The following is a 19607-nucleotide window of genomic DNA, read 5'->3' on the forward strand; positions in this document are numbered from 1 at the left end:
TGTACATAGTACATATGTACATATGTATTAGAGATGTACGAGAGGAGAGGGGCTCCAACGATCCTAAGTGACATTGTTTGTTGGGTGCCGCAGGAGTAGCGTGAGGCCACAGGCCACTGGCCACAGGACACGACACAGACACAGGCTAAGGCGCAGGCACAGGCACGAGAGTCTCATAATAATAGCCGCACATAAAATTTTATTAGCACGGAGCGTAACAATTCAATTGGGTCATGCTTTATGACGCCTCCGGGCGGAAGGGGAAGCGGAAGTGGACTCCATATTCCCCCAGTCCCTTCCGTAGTCTAAAAAACTGTAAGCCGGGGAAAACGGATAGCCAATTCGGGTCACTCAGGTGCATCAGTGCTCAGAATTTCAAGATCTCAGCTTCAGATCAGACAAAAGACACGAAAGTACATTCAAGGCAAACATCTAAACACATAAATATTTCCATACAATCTATACGAGTACATAAGTGTATTGCAACATTTTTTCTATATTATAGCTTATCGACAGATTGATGGTATTGATGATATTTTCTCAGCTTAAGATCGCAGAATCGTGAGATGATCAGATGGGCCCTACAAGAGACTAGATCAGGACTTTACCGATGGAACTTTCCACAGTTTGGTGCATCTGTTCATCGAGTTCCTTGCCCTTGTGGTACGGACGGAACCTGCAACAGTGGCACTGAGTGCACGGTCAGATGGTTGTCAGTACCATCTGCCATCTGTCGTGTCATTAAGTAAGACAAACATAGACATTTAGGGGAAAAGACGAGCCTCTCTCTTCTTTTTACTATCGGTGCCCAAGATCAGCTGCCACTGATCTAAGAAGAATTTAGAATATGCAAACGAAACCTTTCCATCACAACCCTGGTGCCTTTGGTGTTCGGGGAAAATATAGGAAAAGTTAATCTTCAATGGTAACCAAATACATATGTGGACATGAACATAATACCCGTCGGAGGTACGACGACACTTGATCGAATTATGATTATTTTTTGTCAATGAAATTTGGTATTCTTTCGCCAGAGTAGGGCAAAACTCAATTTGGGGTGAGACTCATTTGTCGCGTGACGAAAGAAGCGAAGCGCAACTGCTGCTGCTGCTCCAATTGGAGGAGCAATTGTCTTACTCTCGCTCCAATTGGATTTCCGTGGATTGGATGTTGCTTCGCTCTTGCTCGTGCTCGTGCTTGTGCTTGTGCTCTTACTCTTCCTCTTGCTCATTGTGTACTCTTGCTCTTGTGTGTTTTACAGTTACGTGTGGAGGAGGACGGCTCGCTTGCTGAGGAGTGAAGGAGAGGGAGACGGCAATAAGACTGAAGCTGGCAAATCCTCACACAAAATGCGTCGAAGAAGCAGCAGTGACAGCGGCAGCTGTCTTATCAGCAAGAAACAACAACAACAGCTGGAGAGGAAGGAGGACCAGCAGACTCGGGCAGAGCAGCGACCGAGACCGCGGCAGCAGGAGCAGCAGCAGCAGCCGCAGGCAGAGAAAGAGCAACGAAAGCAGCAGCAACAAAATCAACGGTTAATCCCGGGCCCCCGCTGCCCGCTGCTGCTGCTGCTGCTAATGCTGCTAATTGTTGGCGAAGCAGTTTACGGTAAGTGCTATGTGAGAGTGAGAGCGGTAGAGCGCGGCAGAGAGGGAGGACACTATCAAGGTATATTTATATATGTATGGTGAAGGGCAGGACCTGATCATACCAAAAATAGACAAGCCTACGGATAGCACAGGCAGCGCGTGCAGAAACTGTACCTCTAGCTTGAAGATCTTTTTAAAATCTATTAATCTTTAATCGGTATGTTTCTTCGTACTTTCAAACGATATGCATAAGCATAAGAGAGTGTCGAGTGCCTCATAGTGGAAAAATATACCTTGGATTAGGTTCGATTGAGTGCGTAGCTGGAGGAGAGTGCTAGCATCTTTACACATGACTGGGAGTTACATCCATGGCGTGGATAAACAGCGTGTACACCCCATTCCACGGTGGGGTGTTGGTGATTCATAAAACATGGCCAGAATGGCCACTGCCCCCCCTCTGTGACCTCATTAGAGGTTCATTTGTTTGCTTATTTATGCAGACACACAGATACACACCCAGATAAACGCTAAGCATACACGACTGGACATATGTAGGTATGCGTATATTGGATCATCCCATCCATGGCATATGGCATTTGTGTGGCCCTTTGTGTTACCAATTTCTGCCACAAGTTGAATGCATTACATTACATTTTCCCTTTTATCCATACAAATTCGAACTCTGCTGGTGTACATTGCCCCAAATAGTATGCTACACAGAAGACAGAAAGCACACATACGCGAAATATACATATGCACATATATATGGGTGTGCGTGTGTGTGTGAGGATGGCTTGGTCTCCGTGCGCTTTTGCCTGTAATTAATTGACTCGCACATTTTTCGCATCAAAAACAAAAAAAAGCAAAAACAAGCCAGAGAAAAACTTTTGCCCAGACAATGTTTTATGCCCCCCTTCCCACCCCAATCCAACCATATGTATATGTATGTGCTTGAGAGTGTATATGTGAGTGAGGGAGTGTGTGTGAGTGCCTTGGAGTACGCCAAGTGTGTGTGTGCCGGCAAAATGGACGACAGTTGGCCGGTGATGCACTGCAGTCAAGGTCGTTAGAGCGAGATGGCATTCGGGCGGTGCTTTTTTATGCTGTCGCGTTTGTGGCAGTCGGCCAAGTTGGTCAACATGGCTCATGCTGTGGGCTCATGCATACACATGTCCATACATACATACATATGGATGCTTGCATATGCATGCACTGGAAGAAAGGAAAGCGGACTCAACACTCATAAAGTAATCTGCCGTCTAATTACTTTCAATTTAAATACTAATATAGGGGATGATTTGGGGTTCCTGATATCACAGCTCTAATTTTTGCTGAGAAATTTTCTCCGAGTGTACATATGTACGTATGTACCTATAGAGACCTGTGTGCATGGCTGTGTTCAATTGGAGTTGAGGCAACTTAATTTGTTGGCTGTTGGATTGCTCCACTTAAAGTCGACTGCCAGTCGATTCGATGCACAACACAAGTGGCTTCTATTGTTATCGATAAGTTTGATTGTTGTGCCGTGTACTTTCGTAATCGATATGTCAATAATTGCTGCCCACTTTGACTGGTGCATTCCTATTGTTCTTGACAGTCTTGACAGTGACCAACATTCAATATGCTCCATGGCACACTTCAATCCCATGTCTAACAAGCCTCAAATATCTTCCGTCCATTGAGTGCTGGAATGCATTCCGATGAAGTGACAAATATGCCACAAACTGCTCCAATACAATGAAACAAGCAGCAATTATGTCCAGAAACTGGAATAGTTTTGGTCTTTGCAAAAGATAATGCCTTCCACAAATTTAATTAATTAATTGAGTGAATAAATGTGGTTAAGGAATTCCTCTGATCTTCGAGAAAACGAAACGAGATATGCTTGAAATGGATTCATTTAATTGATGGATAACGACAGACATAGCGACAGCGAGTAATTCCCTAAATTGCCAGCCAATATTCGTTTCAACAACTGACTGTCTTTGACATTGTCAGAATATTCCTTTGCCCGTTCGCCACTTGTTGTGGGCCAAGGGACATTTTTGGCTTTTAGCAATTCGAGATCCAATATGGGAAAGGTCACTGGTAGCCCGAATTCGTTTGAGGACGCACACAACGAAAAGTAACCCCGTTTTATAGACAAAGGCAAGGGGACCCGAAGGCTCTCAAATGTGAGAGCCGCCAGCAGAGGGACACAGACGTTGGCATGCCACGTGCAGGGACATAGAAATCCAAATAATGTTGCCTTAATTTTAGGGATAATAATTTTACTAATCTCCGCCGCTCCTCCCCAATGCTTCACCACGCCTGGCCGGATCAAAGGGGAGGCAGCTGTTTACGGTCTATCCGTAATTGTAAATTAATGCATGCAGAAAATGTGACCCCACACAAGATGGAGGCCAGCCGGAAGTTGATTCTCGCAAACACAAACACACGCCCGCACACAGACGCATCCATAAGCAGACTCACGCCGATGCCTACGCAGATTGTTTCCTTAATGCCCAATGCGTCAGAGGTAGCAAAGGTCGTATGGGGTCAGAGGAAGCTCGAACAGCTGGAGTTACTTTGAACTTTGCTTGGGAGTATTGCATAAAGAAGTCTTTGTAGAAAACGCCACAGATTACAGATTACATATATGGTAGAAAGGGTATCAATAACGCGTTTCCCATTGAGATTTCCCTTCGCTTTGGTATTTTTCCGTGCTTTCGCTTCGCCAATAATTGAATAATTTTGACATGAAAAATGGCCCAAAAGATTGGGCCCACAGGCTGGGTAGATTGTATGGGCCGGGCAAGGCTGTGCCACACATGGCAATCAAGTGGAAATATTTTGCTTTCGAGCTCCAGGCCCCTCCCAAAAGTGGAAATGCAAAATACAGTAAACCGTTTACAGCTGGGCAAAAAAGAGCCCCAGACAGAGGTCCAATTTCAGCAAATAAACTAGAGATATTATAAATGAAATGCCATTAAATGTTTGCTGAGCAGCCCCAATGCGAATGTATTATTGGGTTTTGTGGCCAAATCGAATTTCATTGCATAATAACGAACTACGGATCTCCAAAAGCCATAATTTAGAGAACATTTTTGCCCCCAGAAGGTGTCTTCACTACTGATAGGGGGGGGTGGGGCACTGGGGAATAGCGTTTATTTATTTGAAATTAGAAACTGCCAACTGCTCCCAAAAGTGGCCATTAATTAAGGGCTACGGACGTCTGGCTACGGGCTGCCTGCTGGGAGAGCTTCTGGGGATTGTGTAATGACTGCAAAATGCTTACAAATAGCCATTTACGAATTTTGAGCTGCCAGCCAGGCAGCCAGCCATCCTTCCCCTCGGCAGACAGAGAGAACAAATGGGAGTGGATTGTCAGAGCTGGATTTGTAAATGATGGTCTCACCTTCTTGCCCGGAATGCGTTTGAGCTGCTCGAGGAGCCGCACCCACACAAATGACAATCAATTTGGCAAAATTGTTTCGCACAGCAGAAGGTGGACATCGTCGTCCTTTACCAAATCAGATCTAAATATATTAGTCCACTCAATAAGGGCCATTTTGGTGTCAATCATTCGGACAACTATCAGTCATCATCAGTCATGGGGTGAGGTTCTGGTATCAGGACGATCATGGTATATTTATCAACCAGTCCATTTTCTTGGAAAAGTAATGTAAAATAAAATTGCTTCCTCGACAACACATTGTTCATTTTTGTTTAGTTAATCTTTTAGCTAGGCTTTTGACTAATCTCTGATTGAGAAGGCACTTGTGTTCATCATTCTGATGGCCAATTAAAGCATCTTTATAATTCCAATAAGACTTTAATTGATATTCTGTTGTGTATATTTTTTGTTTAATTTTTATCTAAATTTTAAATATCATAAAATCATTTTCACATTCTAATCCTCTTTATATTCCTGTTATCATCCGCATCGAGCATCGAAACGATTTTTCATTCAAAAACGAATGTGTGTACATACATATGTATGTATTTATTGGTATTCAATGGGCCACCTCCACACTGGCAAATATTTGTATGCTTGCCAGGGCATTTTTTGTCTTATTGCCTTTCATAATGAAATTTAAGCAGATCTGGCAAATGTTTGCTTAAAGCACTTTTCATGCTTCTGTCACGGCCCGTCGCATTTGGCCATTTGCTCCAAATGTTAGCTGACCCAATTGTGGACGCATTGCCCGTAGGGCTCGAGAGGGCTGGGGATTCCCATCATATCCTATATACCCTTCTCTGTCCCTCTCTCACTCTCTCTGCCTCTGTCTCTGCGGAAACTTGGAGAACTTGAGGGCAAGGAATTGGCTTTGGCTTTGGCTTTATTCAACATTAGCTAATTTGTGTGCGCTTCTTGTTCTCTTTATTTGTTTTTGGGTTCCGTTTCATTCATTTTTTGTTCTTTTTTTGTGCTTTTTTTTGTGTGTTTTTCTCTAATTTCTGCATCTTGCACTTTGCTTTTGCCCTTCCTTTGCTTCCTTCATTTTTTGTCACGACATTTTTTTTTACACTTCCCTCTTGTTTTTGGTCATTCGACTTAAGTGCCATCCTGGATTGTCCTGGCTGCTCCTACCATTGCTCCAGGTCCTTCTGCAGATCCTGCTCCTGCTCCTTCTTCGTCTTCCTCTGCTTCTGCCGCCTGTCTTGACACTGATTTCAATTATAAATTTGTTGTTTTATGTGTGTTTGCTGCCTCCATTCTTTCACTTCTTTTGCCCTTCCCAACATTCTCCAACTTTCCTGGGAACCTGTGTGAGATTTTTTCCTATACTGCGATTGCCCTCTCAATTGGTGCCGCTGCTGCGAGCGCTGTCTGGCCATCACGTTTAATCCAAGTTGGGAACAAAGCCCACCCTCTCTGCTCCCACCTTCCCACCATCTGATACCGCCTCCAACCAACCTGCTGTCTACCTTATTGTCCTCTTTCTAGCTGGGATGTAAGCTCTGTGTTGTGTTGCCTTCTTTTTTTTATTTTTATTAGTTTTGTACATCCCGAGGCATATACCTTCTATATACATATATTAATATAGCTTCCAAGAAAAATATTCTTGCCAGAAAAGATTTCTATCAACATGTCCGACTGGTGCAGAAATATCTGAAAACATACTTACATCCCCATTGTATTATACTCTAATTTCTGTGTGCCGAATTCTCAACCAAAACTCATTGCCAGAGCATTCCCATGCCTCGTCTTGCCCCATGTTGCCCCCCCAATTGGCCTTGTCTAAGTTTTTGTGTCCCCGATGGCCGTTCAGCTGCCCTCCTGTCCTACTGGTAATCCAATCGTCTATTATCCCTGTCCAGATGCATTTTACTTATCAATTTTGAGGCATGCAACTACTTGCAGCACTTGGGGATTGAGACACGATGGAAGGGGCTGGGGTTGGGTTCCTTCTCCTGCACTTAAGGGGGAAGATAAGTGGATATAATTATGTATGTATTCCGAAGAAATTGTTTCCTTTTACCGGGCTGTGTTCCAAATTAGTTTGTGATTGAATTAGGCAGAGACTGAAGGGGGCTTTTAATAGCCATTTCTTGGGCTCCGAGGCAGACCGACTAAATGTAAATATATTTTAGTTACATTTGAATATAACTTTAATATTTTCTTACTATTCTGTTGCACTCACATTTTCTGGGCATTGTTCGCTTGCGCTTTTCATTCGCATTCTCAATTTCCCGGTGGCAGTTCTCAGGATTCTCCTCTCTCCTCACTCCTCACTCCTCTGTGTTCTGTCTACTGCCTTATGGCCCCTGCCCCATGCCCTGGTCGGATCTGAGTGAAAATGCAGTCAACCCTAATCAAATTTTCGCTGCAAATTGACAGTTTGCCTGCAGATTTTCATTTCGCGTTTTCATTCCGCCCACTAAGCACGCACTACCGGGGAGGAATGGGGCTGGTAGTGGTAGTGGTAGTGGTAGTGGTAGTGGCTGTGGCGGCGGTTGCATGTAGAGGTAGCATGCCTCGGTTAAAGAGTTCTGTTCGTGTTCGGGGGGCTTCGCTGCCTTCTTTTTGGTTCCGTGTCTGGTTCGACGTGCGCTCCTCCTTCCCAGCCCCACTTCCCTCCCACCTGTGTCCCCACGGGGCATGCAAATGGTGGCAGGTGGGGGTGCAGGGGGTGGGCATGGCTAAGAGGCATATCTGCCATAGCCGTACGCTGATTTAATTTTAAATCTCTTTCGGCCCTTCTCTTTGCGCTTTCACTCAAAATTAAAATGACGTCAGGGGTTGGGGTTGTCCCGTCTCTGCAGCTTGCAACGATCCGCCAGTTGCACAGTTGCACAGTTGCAGGTTAATAGATCATCTAGCGGGCGGTATGGGGGGGTGGCAGGGATTAAGGCAGATGGAGGCATCCCAGTTGCTGCCACAGCGGTTTCCTTGCTCTCAATTTGCCTGTCACAATTCAATTGTCAGGCATTTCATTTCAATTTAACAATTTTGTATTTTCTTCTTCCCACAGCGGAAGCTACTTGCAACTTGCTGTTGTTGCTGCAGCTGTCATTGCCCCACCTCCCCCCCCTAGCAGCAGACCTACATATCTTCTTGTTGTAGTCACGACAGCGGCAAATTAATCTATGGCATGTCAGTCAGTCAGTCAGTCAGTCATGATTGTCTCCGACTTTCGGCGTCTCCATTCGCCCGACACATTTCCCCTCGAATTATGCCGAAAGGGGAGCACAAATATTTTGTTTGCATTTGCCAAAATTTGACGTTTCCAATAGGACATGACAAGCATCTCTCTTGGGTGGTGAGTGCCACACACTATCCACCCAACCCCAACCACATCCACATCCACATCCAGCCATCAATTGCACAAATTCAATTTGCAATACGAGTAAAAAGTCGATGGCAAACAATGAAAGACAAATGTAGGTTAAATTGTACTCACAAAAATGGAGCGAAACTGTCCAGCACGATCAACATTTGCGAAACGCTAAAACGACTTTGATATTGTCTATATTTATATGCTCACATATATAGTATACATATACATACATATATTGTATGTATATTTGCGCAAAGCAGTTGCTGTATGCAAATATTTTAGGAGCCGCAAAATGGTTTCTTTATGAAAAGTGTTTTTCAATATATTTTTGTAGAGCTTCGATCTGTGTGGACTAAACAAAAATATGAGTAGTGAAACTGAAACTGCCACAGAAAATTTTTTGTTGATTTTAAAGCGGAAATTTATGGATGAAAAGATAAGGTAATGGCAAGCTCTCAAGACAAGCTCTCAAGAGAATAAAAAGTATTGATCTAAGGTTTTAGATATATCTTGAGTTAAGTCACAACTCATCTGAGAGATCCTTCGATGAACCAAGATGGAAAGTAGACGAGTTTTGGGTCAAAGAAAACTGGTGGAAGCTGCCGGCTTTATTTTTTGGGGATCTCTGTCTGATGCTAGATATTTCTTGCCACATGCAATATGCGATATATAAGAGGAGTTTCTTTTTACTAATTATCTTAAGTATCTTAAGAGCTATTCGATGCTGTCCTTCTGGAAAAGGTTTAATGGGGGGTGGGGGGCATGTCCGGTTAGCGCATGTCCATCTACATGAGCCACAAAGTTTTTGACATTGCGGTGTAACTAAATTGCGGTGACAGCCATTGTTCATTTCATTCAAATTTCGGTGTGTTTTATATTTGCCCTGGGACCAGCCCCAGCAAAAGTTTTGTATATATGTATGTACATACATACGAGTGTACGACTGTACATACTCCCCGCAATTAAAAAATGCAGCAAACCGAAAATGTTGTTAATAGAGCGGAATGACAGCCGGAATTGTCAGCCAAGCGGAGAGGAACAGAGGGACAGAGGCAGAGAGAGACATAGGGCGATAGGGGGATAGGGGGATAGGGGGATAGGGCGATAGGGCGATAGGGTGGAGGTACCATAGTATGAGGGGAAGAAGTGGAGTAAAGTGGAAGTGGAAGGTAAATGCATAATTGATGATTACGTTTTCCTGTTTCGGTTTGCTCCACTCTGGCTCTGGCTCTGGCTCTGGCTCCCCCCCTGCCTGCCATCTCTTTCCCATTGAACTGCATAAACTATCAATTAGATACTGTTTTCAGTTTTATTAACTCCCTGCAGGAGGTGATTGGTATCCGGTTTGGGGTTTTGTGGGTAATGAGCTTTGGAGAGCAAGGGATGTGCCACACATAAATTGCCAGGACACGAGACATGCATCTTTTGTTGCCGGTGCTGCTGCCATGTTTTATTGCTAATTGCAACTTCAGGTTGCAATGTGGCTTCTACTTCGACAGTATCCCATCTATTGGGGAAACACCCCGTCACCGTTCGCCCCACGGGGGGGGGGGGGGGGGGGGGGGGGGGGGGCATGTGTCGCACACTTGGCCATGCCTCCTCCCTGCCTCTCCCCCCCTCTCTCACTCTCTCACTCTATCTGTGTCTTTATCTTTTGGCTGTGTGTTTGTTTGTGGCACGAAAATAATAAAACTGATTTTATTTATGTGCTGCGCCAGACCCAAAATTGAAATTCTGCAACACAAGCTGGGAGCAGCACAGAGCAGGGGGGGGTTGGGGATAAGCCGGAGGGCGGGCCTGGAGGGGGTGGTGGTGCATGTGTGGCCAAAAGTGTTGCCAAATTCACATCGCGCGCCTGTCTGGCTGTCTGGCTGTCTGGCTGTATGACTGTAAGCTCTTCTTTAGTTATTGTTATACGGAATAGAGGACTGCGAGCCCCACCCGAAACGCCATCGTTCTACCTAACTTTATACTGATATTTATCGCTTTTCCTGGACCTGCCACCGATATGTTGCTGATGTTTTCTGCTTACCGCTCATAGTTAATGCGCCTCAAAAATTCTCTATCAATTATTGTGGCAGCGGCTGTTGCAGTGGCATGTGGGCCATGTGTATCTGCCGGCTACATACTTTTGGGCTGGCCGCAGATACAATGTGGATCCATCAATCACATTTGTTAGGATTCATTCTCAATGGCCATTCACATTCACATTCACAAAATGCAACAAAATGCAATAATCATCCCTCTCTCTCTCTGTCCCTATCGCTGTCTCTGTGGGAGAGGTGGAGCTGCATTGAGTGCTGCATTTTCCATGTTAATTGCGAGCTTTGCCAAAAGTAGTAACATTTTCCACATTCCTCTCGAAGCGCAGCCGTAGTCCAGGTCCTCGTCCCGGGCATGAGGAATGCAAAAATGTGGCATTCAGAATTTCCCACAGAAGCCCAACGCTAGCACTGGCTATACACCCCCTCTCCAGCACTCTCTTGGTGCTGCTCGACAACCACTTGGGTGTTTCCCCTGCGTTGCCATGGATCCTGTCGTAATCCCTCTTTAAAGCGGATGGAAACCCTTTACAAATGAATCCCAAAACTGAGGGATCTGCCTTTGGCGCTGCCACTGTCACTGCCAAAGGCAAAAGCTTAAAATATTCATTATTAATTTTATTCGCTGTATTAATCAACGCTGACGGCGATAATTACCCGTCGCTTCTTTCTCTGAAAGATGAATAAAAGAATGAATTCCCCAGTCTGACGATTACGAAAGATTCAAAAGAGTCAGGCCATCACAAGTTACCATGGAAAAATGAGTACATTCATTAAAGCCAGTGTCCCATCCAGAGAGCCGTTTGGGTCTTCATTTTATGAAAATACGATTGGCATATCCCCAACCTTCAAATCTAGTATTACTAGGTATATGTTCGTTGAGCAAATTTTCCAAAAAACACTCTGGGCCTCTTTTCAACTGGCTGAAGGCAGAAAATGCAGCATAATTATTCTTAATTTAATATGACAGAAACTGCTCCAAGCCCTGGCACTAGAAGGTCCACTCGAATCGCGAGTTCTTCGAGCACTCGGACTCCACCTGCTCCACCACGGCCAGCCACCACGGTGGCCAGCCTGAAGCAACTTCTTGGAGCTCCGAGGAGCCCCACCACTGAGCTGGCGACGTTGCATGGACCACCACAAGGATATGGGCAGCAGAAAGAAAATTCAATCGAAATTGGAAATTGGATGCAAAGGAAACCTTCATGGGAAACCGAATGGTACACACTTGTGCGCTCCAGCAGCTGCAACAGAAGCTCGTGGTGACGGGTGCAAAAATGCTCGGTGGACTTCTTGAGGTACAGTCCTTCCTTCCTCGGTGGACTTCTTGGGGTACAGTCCCTCCACTCCCTCGAGGGCTGAACGGGTTCGAGGTTGTACTTGGCCTTAATTCATTCATTCATTCTTCTTCTGTTGTGACACTATCAGGCGACTCACTCCGAGTGGACACTGAGCTTGTCCTCGGAAAACACCTGCTTGGACATCGAAGACTAAAGACTAAAGGCCATGGCCATGGCTTGAAAGACTTACAGAAAAAACCACTAGTTGGAAATAAACTTCATCTTAAAGACTGGGCGTAGAAGATAGTTGGAAGTTCTCTCAGTGATGCCTTGAAAATGATATTCAGGTGTAATGCCTTCAAGGGCAATGCTTGAACTTTTCCATAACCCAATGAAGCTTTCCAGCTGGGAAATTTAAAGAGTACAACATATGTATCTGTAAATGAGGGGTCTTTCCGCAGATGGGACCGTTCTTGTTGGAGCCAAAGATCTGAATATCAAAGGGAACATTGTTCCGCTTTGACTTGCTATCCACTCCATTCAATTCGAACTTCTTTGGAATTATTGCGAGGAGCATTTATTCGGCTATAATTTAATCTACTATTTGCCAGTTCGAGGAGCTTCTCAGAAATAGCTGATTGCTCGGAGTGGAAGTCCCGCCTGGGCCTGCGGCCTTGAGTATTCAATGGGAAATCAATGTTTGACTGTTTGCCCACTCAATTATGGATTGGCATATTTACGCAACTTCAAAGCCCATAAGCCGCCCATTGGATGTCCTGCGGGATAAAAGATTAATACATGTTTGCACTGATTGCGGAAACCAGCTCTCCAAGAAGCTTTCGCACCTCCATAGACCCTCTCCACAAGCGTTTAATTTATTCAATAGACTTTTGTAATTGTCAAAGTTGCAGTGGGGCGCTTCGGAGGCTTCAGAGGAAGCAGAGGCAGCAGAGGCTGAATGCAACAAGCGACACTCGGCTCCCAGCAATTAGTAAATCATGAGGAAATTATGTGCTTTGTGAATGCAGCCCCCAAAAGGAGCAGTCCCAGTTGCCAGACGAAAATTTTAATGCAAACTGTAAATTATTATATACTTAGTTACATTTTGCTCCAAATGCACAGGCAGTCCCTCGATCTCCATCTCCATCTCCGTCTCCGGCTCCGCCCTCACTGCGACTGTTTCGGCCTTCTCTCAAAGGGCTGGCTGTTTTAGCCATTTCTCGGCTCCCGCTGGCAGACAATACAAAACTATAAATATGCACAGTCACAGACAAAGTCACAATCACAGTCACAGTTGCAATTATACCCGAAGGCGCACAGTGGTCGGAGACCAAAGGAGACGAAATATGTATCAATTATTGCTTTCATTCGGATCCTACTGCCTGAAAATATATGATTTTCTTTGGTCAACTCCTCATTGAATATATACAGAAATCTCACCTAGCCGCTAGCTTAAATTTGTTTGTTTCCAGCTTTTCAATTAATTTATTTTGTTTGTCAATTGTCAAGTGCATAATATTTAATTTCATTCAATTTCATTCCTTTGGAATGCAATTCGCTTGATCTTGAAGATTTGAGCAACACATTTTTTGATTCAATTAATTTTGTGTCGTTGACCAACCACTGTGCCGGACTCATTCACAAGTCGTTCGCTGGAATGATATATTTTTTATTTTACCATCTTCTTCGCCTCATCGCTCCTCTCCGGCTCTCCGGCTCTCCACTCTCCATCGCTTGGCGGTGGGTGGGTGTCTCTGGCAGAGCAAGCAAAATGCAAAATTTATTGCTGAAAACTACAAAACACACACAGCGTCTGTTGGGTGGTTGAGTGGTCGCTGGGCTGGTGGGGTGTTGGGGTGGTGTGCGAGTGTGGGGTAAATGGGGGCGTGGAAAATGTGTTAAGTCTATTGAGTGTATTAAAGCAAATAACTGCGTCGACGAATAAAATACATACGGGGAGACGACAGCGAGGAATGTGCTCCAGGCACTGCCAGGGGGGTACAGGGGAATAGAAGAACGCTGTGTGGATAGAGGGCGTGGCAAAAGATACTTTATACACACACGCTGACAGATGCACCGACTCAGACACACACATATGCAAATATGAATATAAATGAACAACGCGATGGAGTCCAAGGCCCAGCCTGAGCTCCGATGTCTGGGTATGGCATAGATATAGAAAGAAAACCGAACAAAACCGAGGGAGAGACAGTTAGAGAGAGTGAGAAAGAGGGACAGCTTTTGGTTGAAAGTTGAACGTGTGGCTTACAAACGGCACCACTGAAATCGACACAAGACACAGGGAGGGCGAAGGGAAACCGCAACAAAAGTGGAGCCAACCCTGAGCCAATGGGTCTGGCAACTCTGACAAAGAATTTAGTTGCCCTTTAAGATCAAATATGCCAATATTTCCACGCACAAGACAGTCGAACACAATCCGAAAATTGAACGAATAAAATAGTTTATCGAAAAAGCAAGGCCTTGCCCCAACTCTGAATTTCGTCACTCTTTAGGCCCGATTTTGGGCCATGTAATGTGTGACAATTGTGTGTTTGAATTCAGACCGGAAATCGAACAAATAAATGATGATCGAAATGAAACAGTGAGGAGGGCTCAGGCCACATCATTTGGAATGGGTGGCAATTGTAACTAGAAATTCCTTTTGCCGTTTAAGCCCAATTATGGCAATATTTAAATGCAATGCACAAAATGCCATTCAACAAAACCCCAAAAATGGTAAACGACAATTTGTGCAACAAAAACCATTAATTATTGCAATTTTAATTAGAAAGATTGAGTGCGTAAATTTTGGGTAAAGTTTTAACGGTTCATTAGATACCGAATGCATTCGGAATATTCTTATTTAAATTAATTTCAGTGCTCATTCGCATTTAATTGATGTGGCAAATAGTTGAACGAACGCTGCCAGCCGACAGCTAAACTTGCAGGCAGCAGAAAACATGGCAACAAAAACAAAAACACCAACTGCAACTGCAGCACAACCAGGAGCAGGAACAGGAGCAGGAACAGGAACGGGAACGGGAACAGAAGCAGAAACACAACCAGAACCAGAGCCAGAACCAGAACCAGAACGGAAATAAGCAGCTTTTGACTAACGGCAAAATGGATGCCAGAGAGCTGGCTGTGGTGTGTGTGTGTGTGTGTGTGTGTGTGTGTGTTTAAAAAAGCATCGCAATGCCTGTAGAAAAGGGGTGAAAAAGAGGGAAGGCAGGGAGAGAGAATGGAAGCATAAGGAGCATAAGCAGAAGTGGAGTAGCATCTGGCACTGCCCTGTGCGATTACAAAAACATCAACACTTAATATGTTTATTAAATTTGTTGCTACATCATTAGGCACTAGCAGCCATGTAATGTGAGGCAAACACTTCACATGCGCCCATGGGTATGCCGTGCTGTGTGCCACATGCATGTGTGTGCCAGTGCTGTCAACGACTACTACTGTCGTCTGCTTCAGCAATACCATACCCTATGACCCATAAACTCAACTCGAATGGCATTCAACGATCACTGGGATAGTATGCACTATAGACAATCAAATAAACTGAGTCTACGCTCAAGTGTGGTGCCAAATGAATGATGTATTTGGGCATTTTGGATGATAGCTTAATGAGAGAATTATGAAAAAATAAACCAAAATAGTACCAATAAAAACCCTCACGAGAGAGTACATTAATGTATGTGATTCCATCGTCTTTAAGGGAATGTACACCTTTTGAGACACAATAGAATTCACTCAACAATTAATTACATACCAAATGAATGTCCATTTTGTGTGGTGTGGCACGAGTATGTTCAAATCAGCCGCACTCAGCCAGCCTGTTGTGGTGTGTGGTTTGGTGGCTTGGTGTTGTGCCACACAGAAGCCCCACACAGTAGCCCCACAGCAATTAGTTGGCACTTGAGATTGTTTTCCCCACATTCGATTCAATTTAGCAAATCAAACTCGATTGCTGCTGCCAGAGCATCCCTGCTTCGTTGGCTTTCCTAATTTCGTTTTGGTTTGTGCTTGAATGTAGCTGTAGATGTTGTAGTTGTAGCTGGCTTTAGCTTCCAGTCGTGCCAATGCCCTATGCACACACACACACACACACACAGTCGTACTCTCTCGGTGGCATGTGTTTCTGTGTGAGGCTGCTTCTTTGTGTGTGTGTGTGTGTGTGTGTGTGGGCTGTGCTTTGGGCTACTTTGCATGGGCTTAACGATTGTTGTTTAAATGCAGTTACAGTTACAGTTACAGTTGCGTTACAGTCGCAGTTACAGTTGCAGTTACAGTAACACTTACAGTTGCTTGCTGCGAAAGAGAGAGAGTGGGATGGCCACTCAGAGGAAGTGAGAGGGCAAGTTGAAGCTTTAATACAAATTTGCATTGCCTACTTTTTGGCGTCGCGTTGCGTTGCGTTGCGTGGCATGGTGTTCCGTTATGCGAAAGTTAACAAAGTATGCGTACCCAGTCACACACACACACCGATGTACATATGTATGTATGCACATCCACCTTTATTCACGATGTATATGCATGGCTTGCCTTGCCTTGCTTTTTTTTGTTGTACTTTACTTTACCTCTTTTTAGTTTCACTTTTGCTGTGGCTCTGGCAAAAGTTATGCGCATTATTAAAAAAGGCAACGCGCTCACCGCATAAATTTTAATGCTCATGATTATTATTATCATAATAAAATGTAATGTTCCAACCGCCATCCACACCCCACGGCCACAAAAATGACTGAACACATATATATATACATAAGTATATCCACTTTTACTGCCGAAACTGCATACGTATACTCGTACTGGTACTCAGGTGAACTCCATTTCGTTTTTCCATTTCCTTTCAGCAGTTGCGGGCAGTGGGGCAGTGACAAATCGCTCGGCAGCCACCCAATCATTGACACTATCGCAGAGCTACCACCAAGACAATGCCACCAGCAGTCCAGGAGGCCACCCCACGACAAGCTCATCCACAGCCAATGCATTTGCCCAGCAGGAGGATGCTGTGCTGCTGGACGAGGACGAGGAGGAGGACCAGGAGCCGCATGCACTGACCATTTCACGACCACCGCGGGCTGGTCGCAGCGAGCGGCAGGCGATGGAGGAGGATCAAGTCGACCGCTGCCGGCTCTTCGTCGAGGGAGATCCAACCAAGAACGAGCTGTACAGCCCCGAGTATCCCAATCTGTATCCGAAGAACATCAACTGCACGCGAGTGATAACAGGTAAGGATAAGAATGAGGGATCTCTAAATAAAAGTATTTAATTAGGGGCATGCATTTGAATGAATACGAATGGATGAATGAATGTAATGGAACATTGTGCACAATTAAGTGAATTCCAAAATATTATGCAGATGTACATTTGTAGATTAGCAATCGATTACCCCTGGCTTAACAGCTGAATGACTGACTTCAAAATCCAAATAACAAATTCAGGGCAACCAATATGCATATCTGGCATACCTGGCCATATCGAATATTCATTCAGCACACGCATATTTATTCATACGAATTACGGCACTCAATCTCAATCCTGCCGATTCATACGGATATTAATGTGCGAGAAGTGAGCAGAAACAGAGAGATATTTAGCTGGTATTTAGATAGAAATTATTAGAGTGTCACCAGCACTTGGCCAGTCCTCATCAATGCGGGGTCTTGCTCGAGCCCAAGTAATTTCAGGTTCATGTATTCATGCCCCAGCCCATTCGGTGGATTATCTACGGCTAAGCAATTAACAACCAGTCCCCCCATACTCGTATCTGTATCTGTATCTGAGTCTGTATCTGAATCTGAATCCACTGTATGCCACAGATACAAAGACAAATAGGAGCTTTGATGGAAGACAATTCGCAGTCAACTTCCTGTGGCGCACGAGTTTGTGGAGTGTGGAGTGTGGAGTGCAGGCCTCGTAAAAGTTTATATGGCAGGCACTTGGCGACGAGCAAGCTACTGCAAATAATTGCAAAGTCTTTTGGCCAAGTCTTGGCTGTTGACATTACCAGATGCCAGTCAGTCAGCCAGTCAGCCAGTCAGTCACTCAGTGAGTCATTCAGGGAGACTGGGGGGGAACCGTTGGAGCGGCAGCATTAGACGGCGCTGATGCGTAAGATGCTCCATACAGATTCGAGTGGCAGGACCGTTTTGTGTGCCCCATTTAAAAGCGTTGGCGTGCTCGGGGCCCTTCTTCCACCACAATTCAATCCCTCGATGGGGGATTGCCAACGGGGGATTGGGCCGAGCAGTCATCATATTTGAGCTGCACTCGCTTCACTGCCTCTTCCACAGCTCCCAGCTCCAGCCCCAGCCCCAGCCCCAGCCCCAGTCCCAGCTCCAGCTCCAGTCGAATCGAGTCAACTCCAATGCTTATCTAAAGTCGGTTAGAGGCCAAATCATTTGTCAGTTAAGACAAAATAATGTCACTGCAAAAGTCAAGAGCTGACAGATAAAACCTGAAAGCGAATGATTGACTTTCCATAAGCACGCATCAGCGGTCCCAGTATCTGTCTATCTACAAATATGTCAGCATATGTATCTTTCTCTCCCACCCCCATCTGTGTATGTGTGTGTTCAGCATTAGCTGGGGGTGGTTGAGGGACTCGAACTGACAGAGGCAGCTGCTTATTTGCATATCAATGTGGGTGTGGGTGGGTCGTAAGAGGACCCCAGTGAAGACCATCTTAATGTGGAGCTAAGCAGATGAGAGATACATCTTAGACTCAGACTTAGATTCCCCATCTAAATAGAGTCCAGGGCATCTTTGTATTTCCAAAATTAGTTCATAAATTGTCCGAATTTTCCCATGATCATTCTGAATATTCATTAATTGAATGCCAAAGAATATACAGCCCTAGAGCTGTAGAGCTGTGCAAAACTCCCAATTTATGAATTAATTGTCTTTCATTCGCAAAGGAAAAAGTATGTCTTGGATAACAGCCTGAAACCCGACCAAAACCAGTCCCAATGCACAATGCCTCAAATACAAAACCCATCCAGATGGACATGAAACCCTCTCAGAGCCCAATAATTTGTCCATCAACATGAATGAATGCCAAAGAATGTGCAGCCATAGAAGAGAATCTAGTATCTAGTATACAGAATGGGTTAATATGTTCCGATATGTACAATGCCAGAAAATTCCAGCTGGACCACCGGATTGAAAGCCAATCTACCTGAATGAGAGCCAAAGGAAATACTGCATGTGGTCAATTGTCCTTCGTATTCGCCTTACAAAGTATGAGTAGTTCTTTGTGAATACTTTCCGAAGTCGGGCCTTTACCATTCAGTCCAGATGCACCCGCCCCAAATATGTACCTTCGACAGGCAATCTAGTTGTGGACCTCGACCCCATGCCGAAGGATAGCCATCGGCGAGCAGCCCATGAAATATGCAAAATTTGCAAAACAATTTTGCTGAATTTTCCTCCAGAAAATACGACAAAGAGCACTAGCTCTCTGTGGAGACCAGATCCCCCTCCGGCCGAACGGATTGCCTATAATTATGAATGCATTTTCGATCCCCCCTCCTGCCTTCTCTTCTGGGGTAACCATCAATTGGTCTGTTCTGCTTTGTAATTGGGTTTCATTTTCGAAACTGCCATTGCAATTCAAAAATGCTGCCGTTCTCTATGCCATCTCATCCCCCTGCCCCTTCCCCGCTGGGCTTTGTAATTTAATAGCACTAAACCAGCACCAGCACCAGCATCCCCCTCGGTGGGCCAAACCTTAACTGGGTTCCTTACCCCCTTTTCAAGGCCAATCAATGCGAAATCCTATTCCCATTCAACCTCCACTCACTTCGGTATTTGTTTGGCTCGGAACCTCTGCCTCTCTGTGCCGTTCTCTGTCTGTGATTCCAACTTTCATTACTTGTCCATCTCCATTATGTAATGTGTGTGTGTGTGTGTGCGGGTGTTAACGCCTTG

General features: G+C 44.9%; 1 protein-coding gene across 1 annotated transcript in view; it reads left to right on the forward strand.

The window, feature by feature from the left end:
- Positions 1-1577: 1577 nt before the first annotated feature.
- LOC6598231 overlaps positions 1578-19607 on the forward strand; it is a 45897-nt gene continuing 27867 nt past the window's right edge. The window contains exons 1-2 of the mRNA XM_026990459.1: positions 1578-1608; positions 16532-16906. Of these exons, the coding sequence (XP_026846260.1) occupies positions 1578-1608; positions 16532-16906 (406 nt within the window). The remainder of the gene's footprint in view (positions 1609-16531; positions 16907-19607) is intronic.

This window comes from Drosophila persimilis, unplaced genomic scaffold, assembly GCF_003286085.1.
Source record: "Drosophila persimilis strain 14011-0111.01,24,50 unplaced genomic scaffold, DperRS2 tig00000579-arrow-pilon, whole genome shotgun sequence".
Classification (NCBI taxonomy): Eukaryota; Metazoa; Arthropoda; class Insecta; order Diptera; family Drosophilidae; genus Drosophila; species Drosophila persimilis.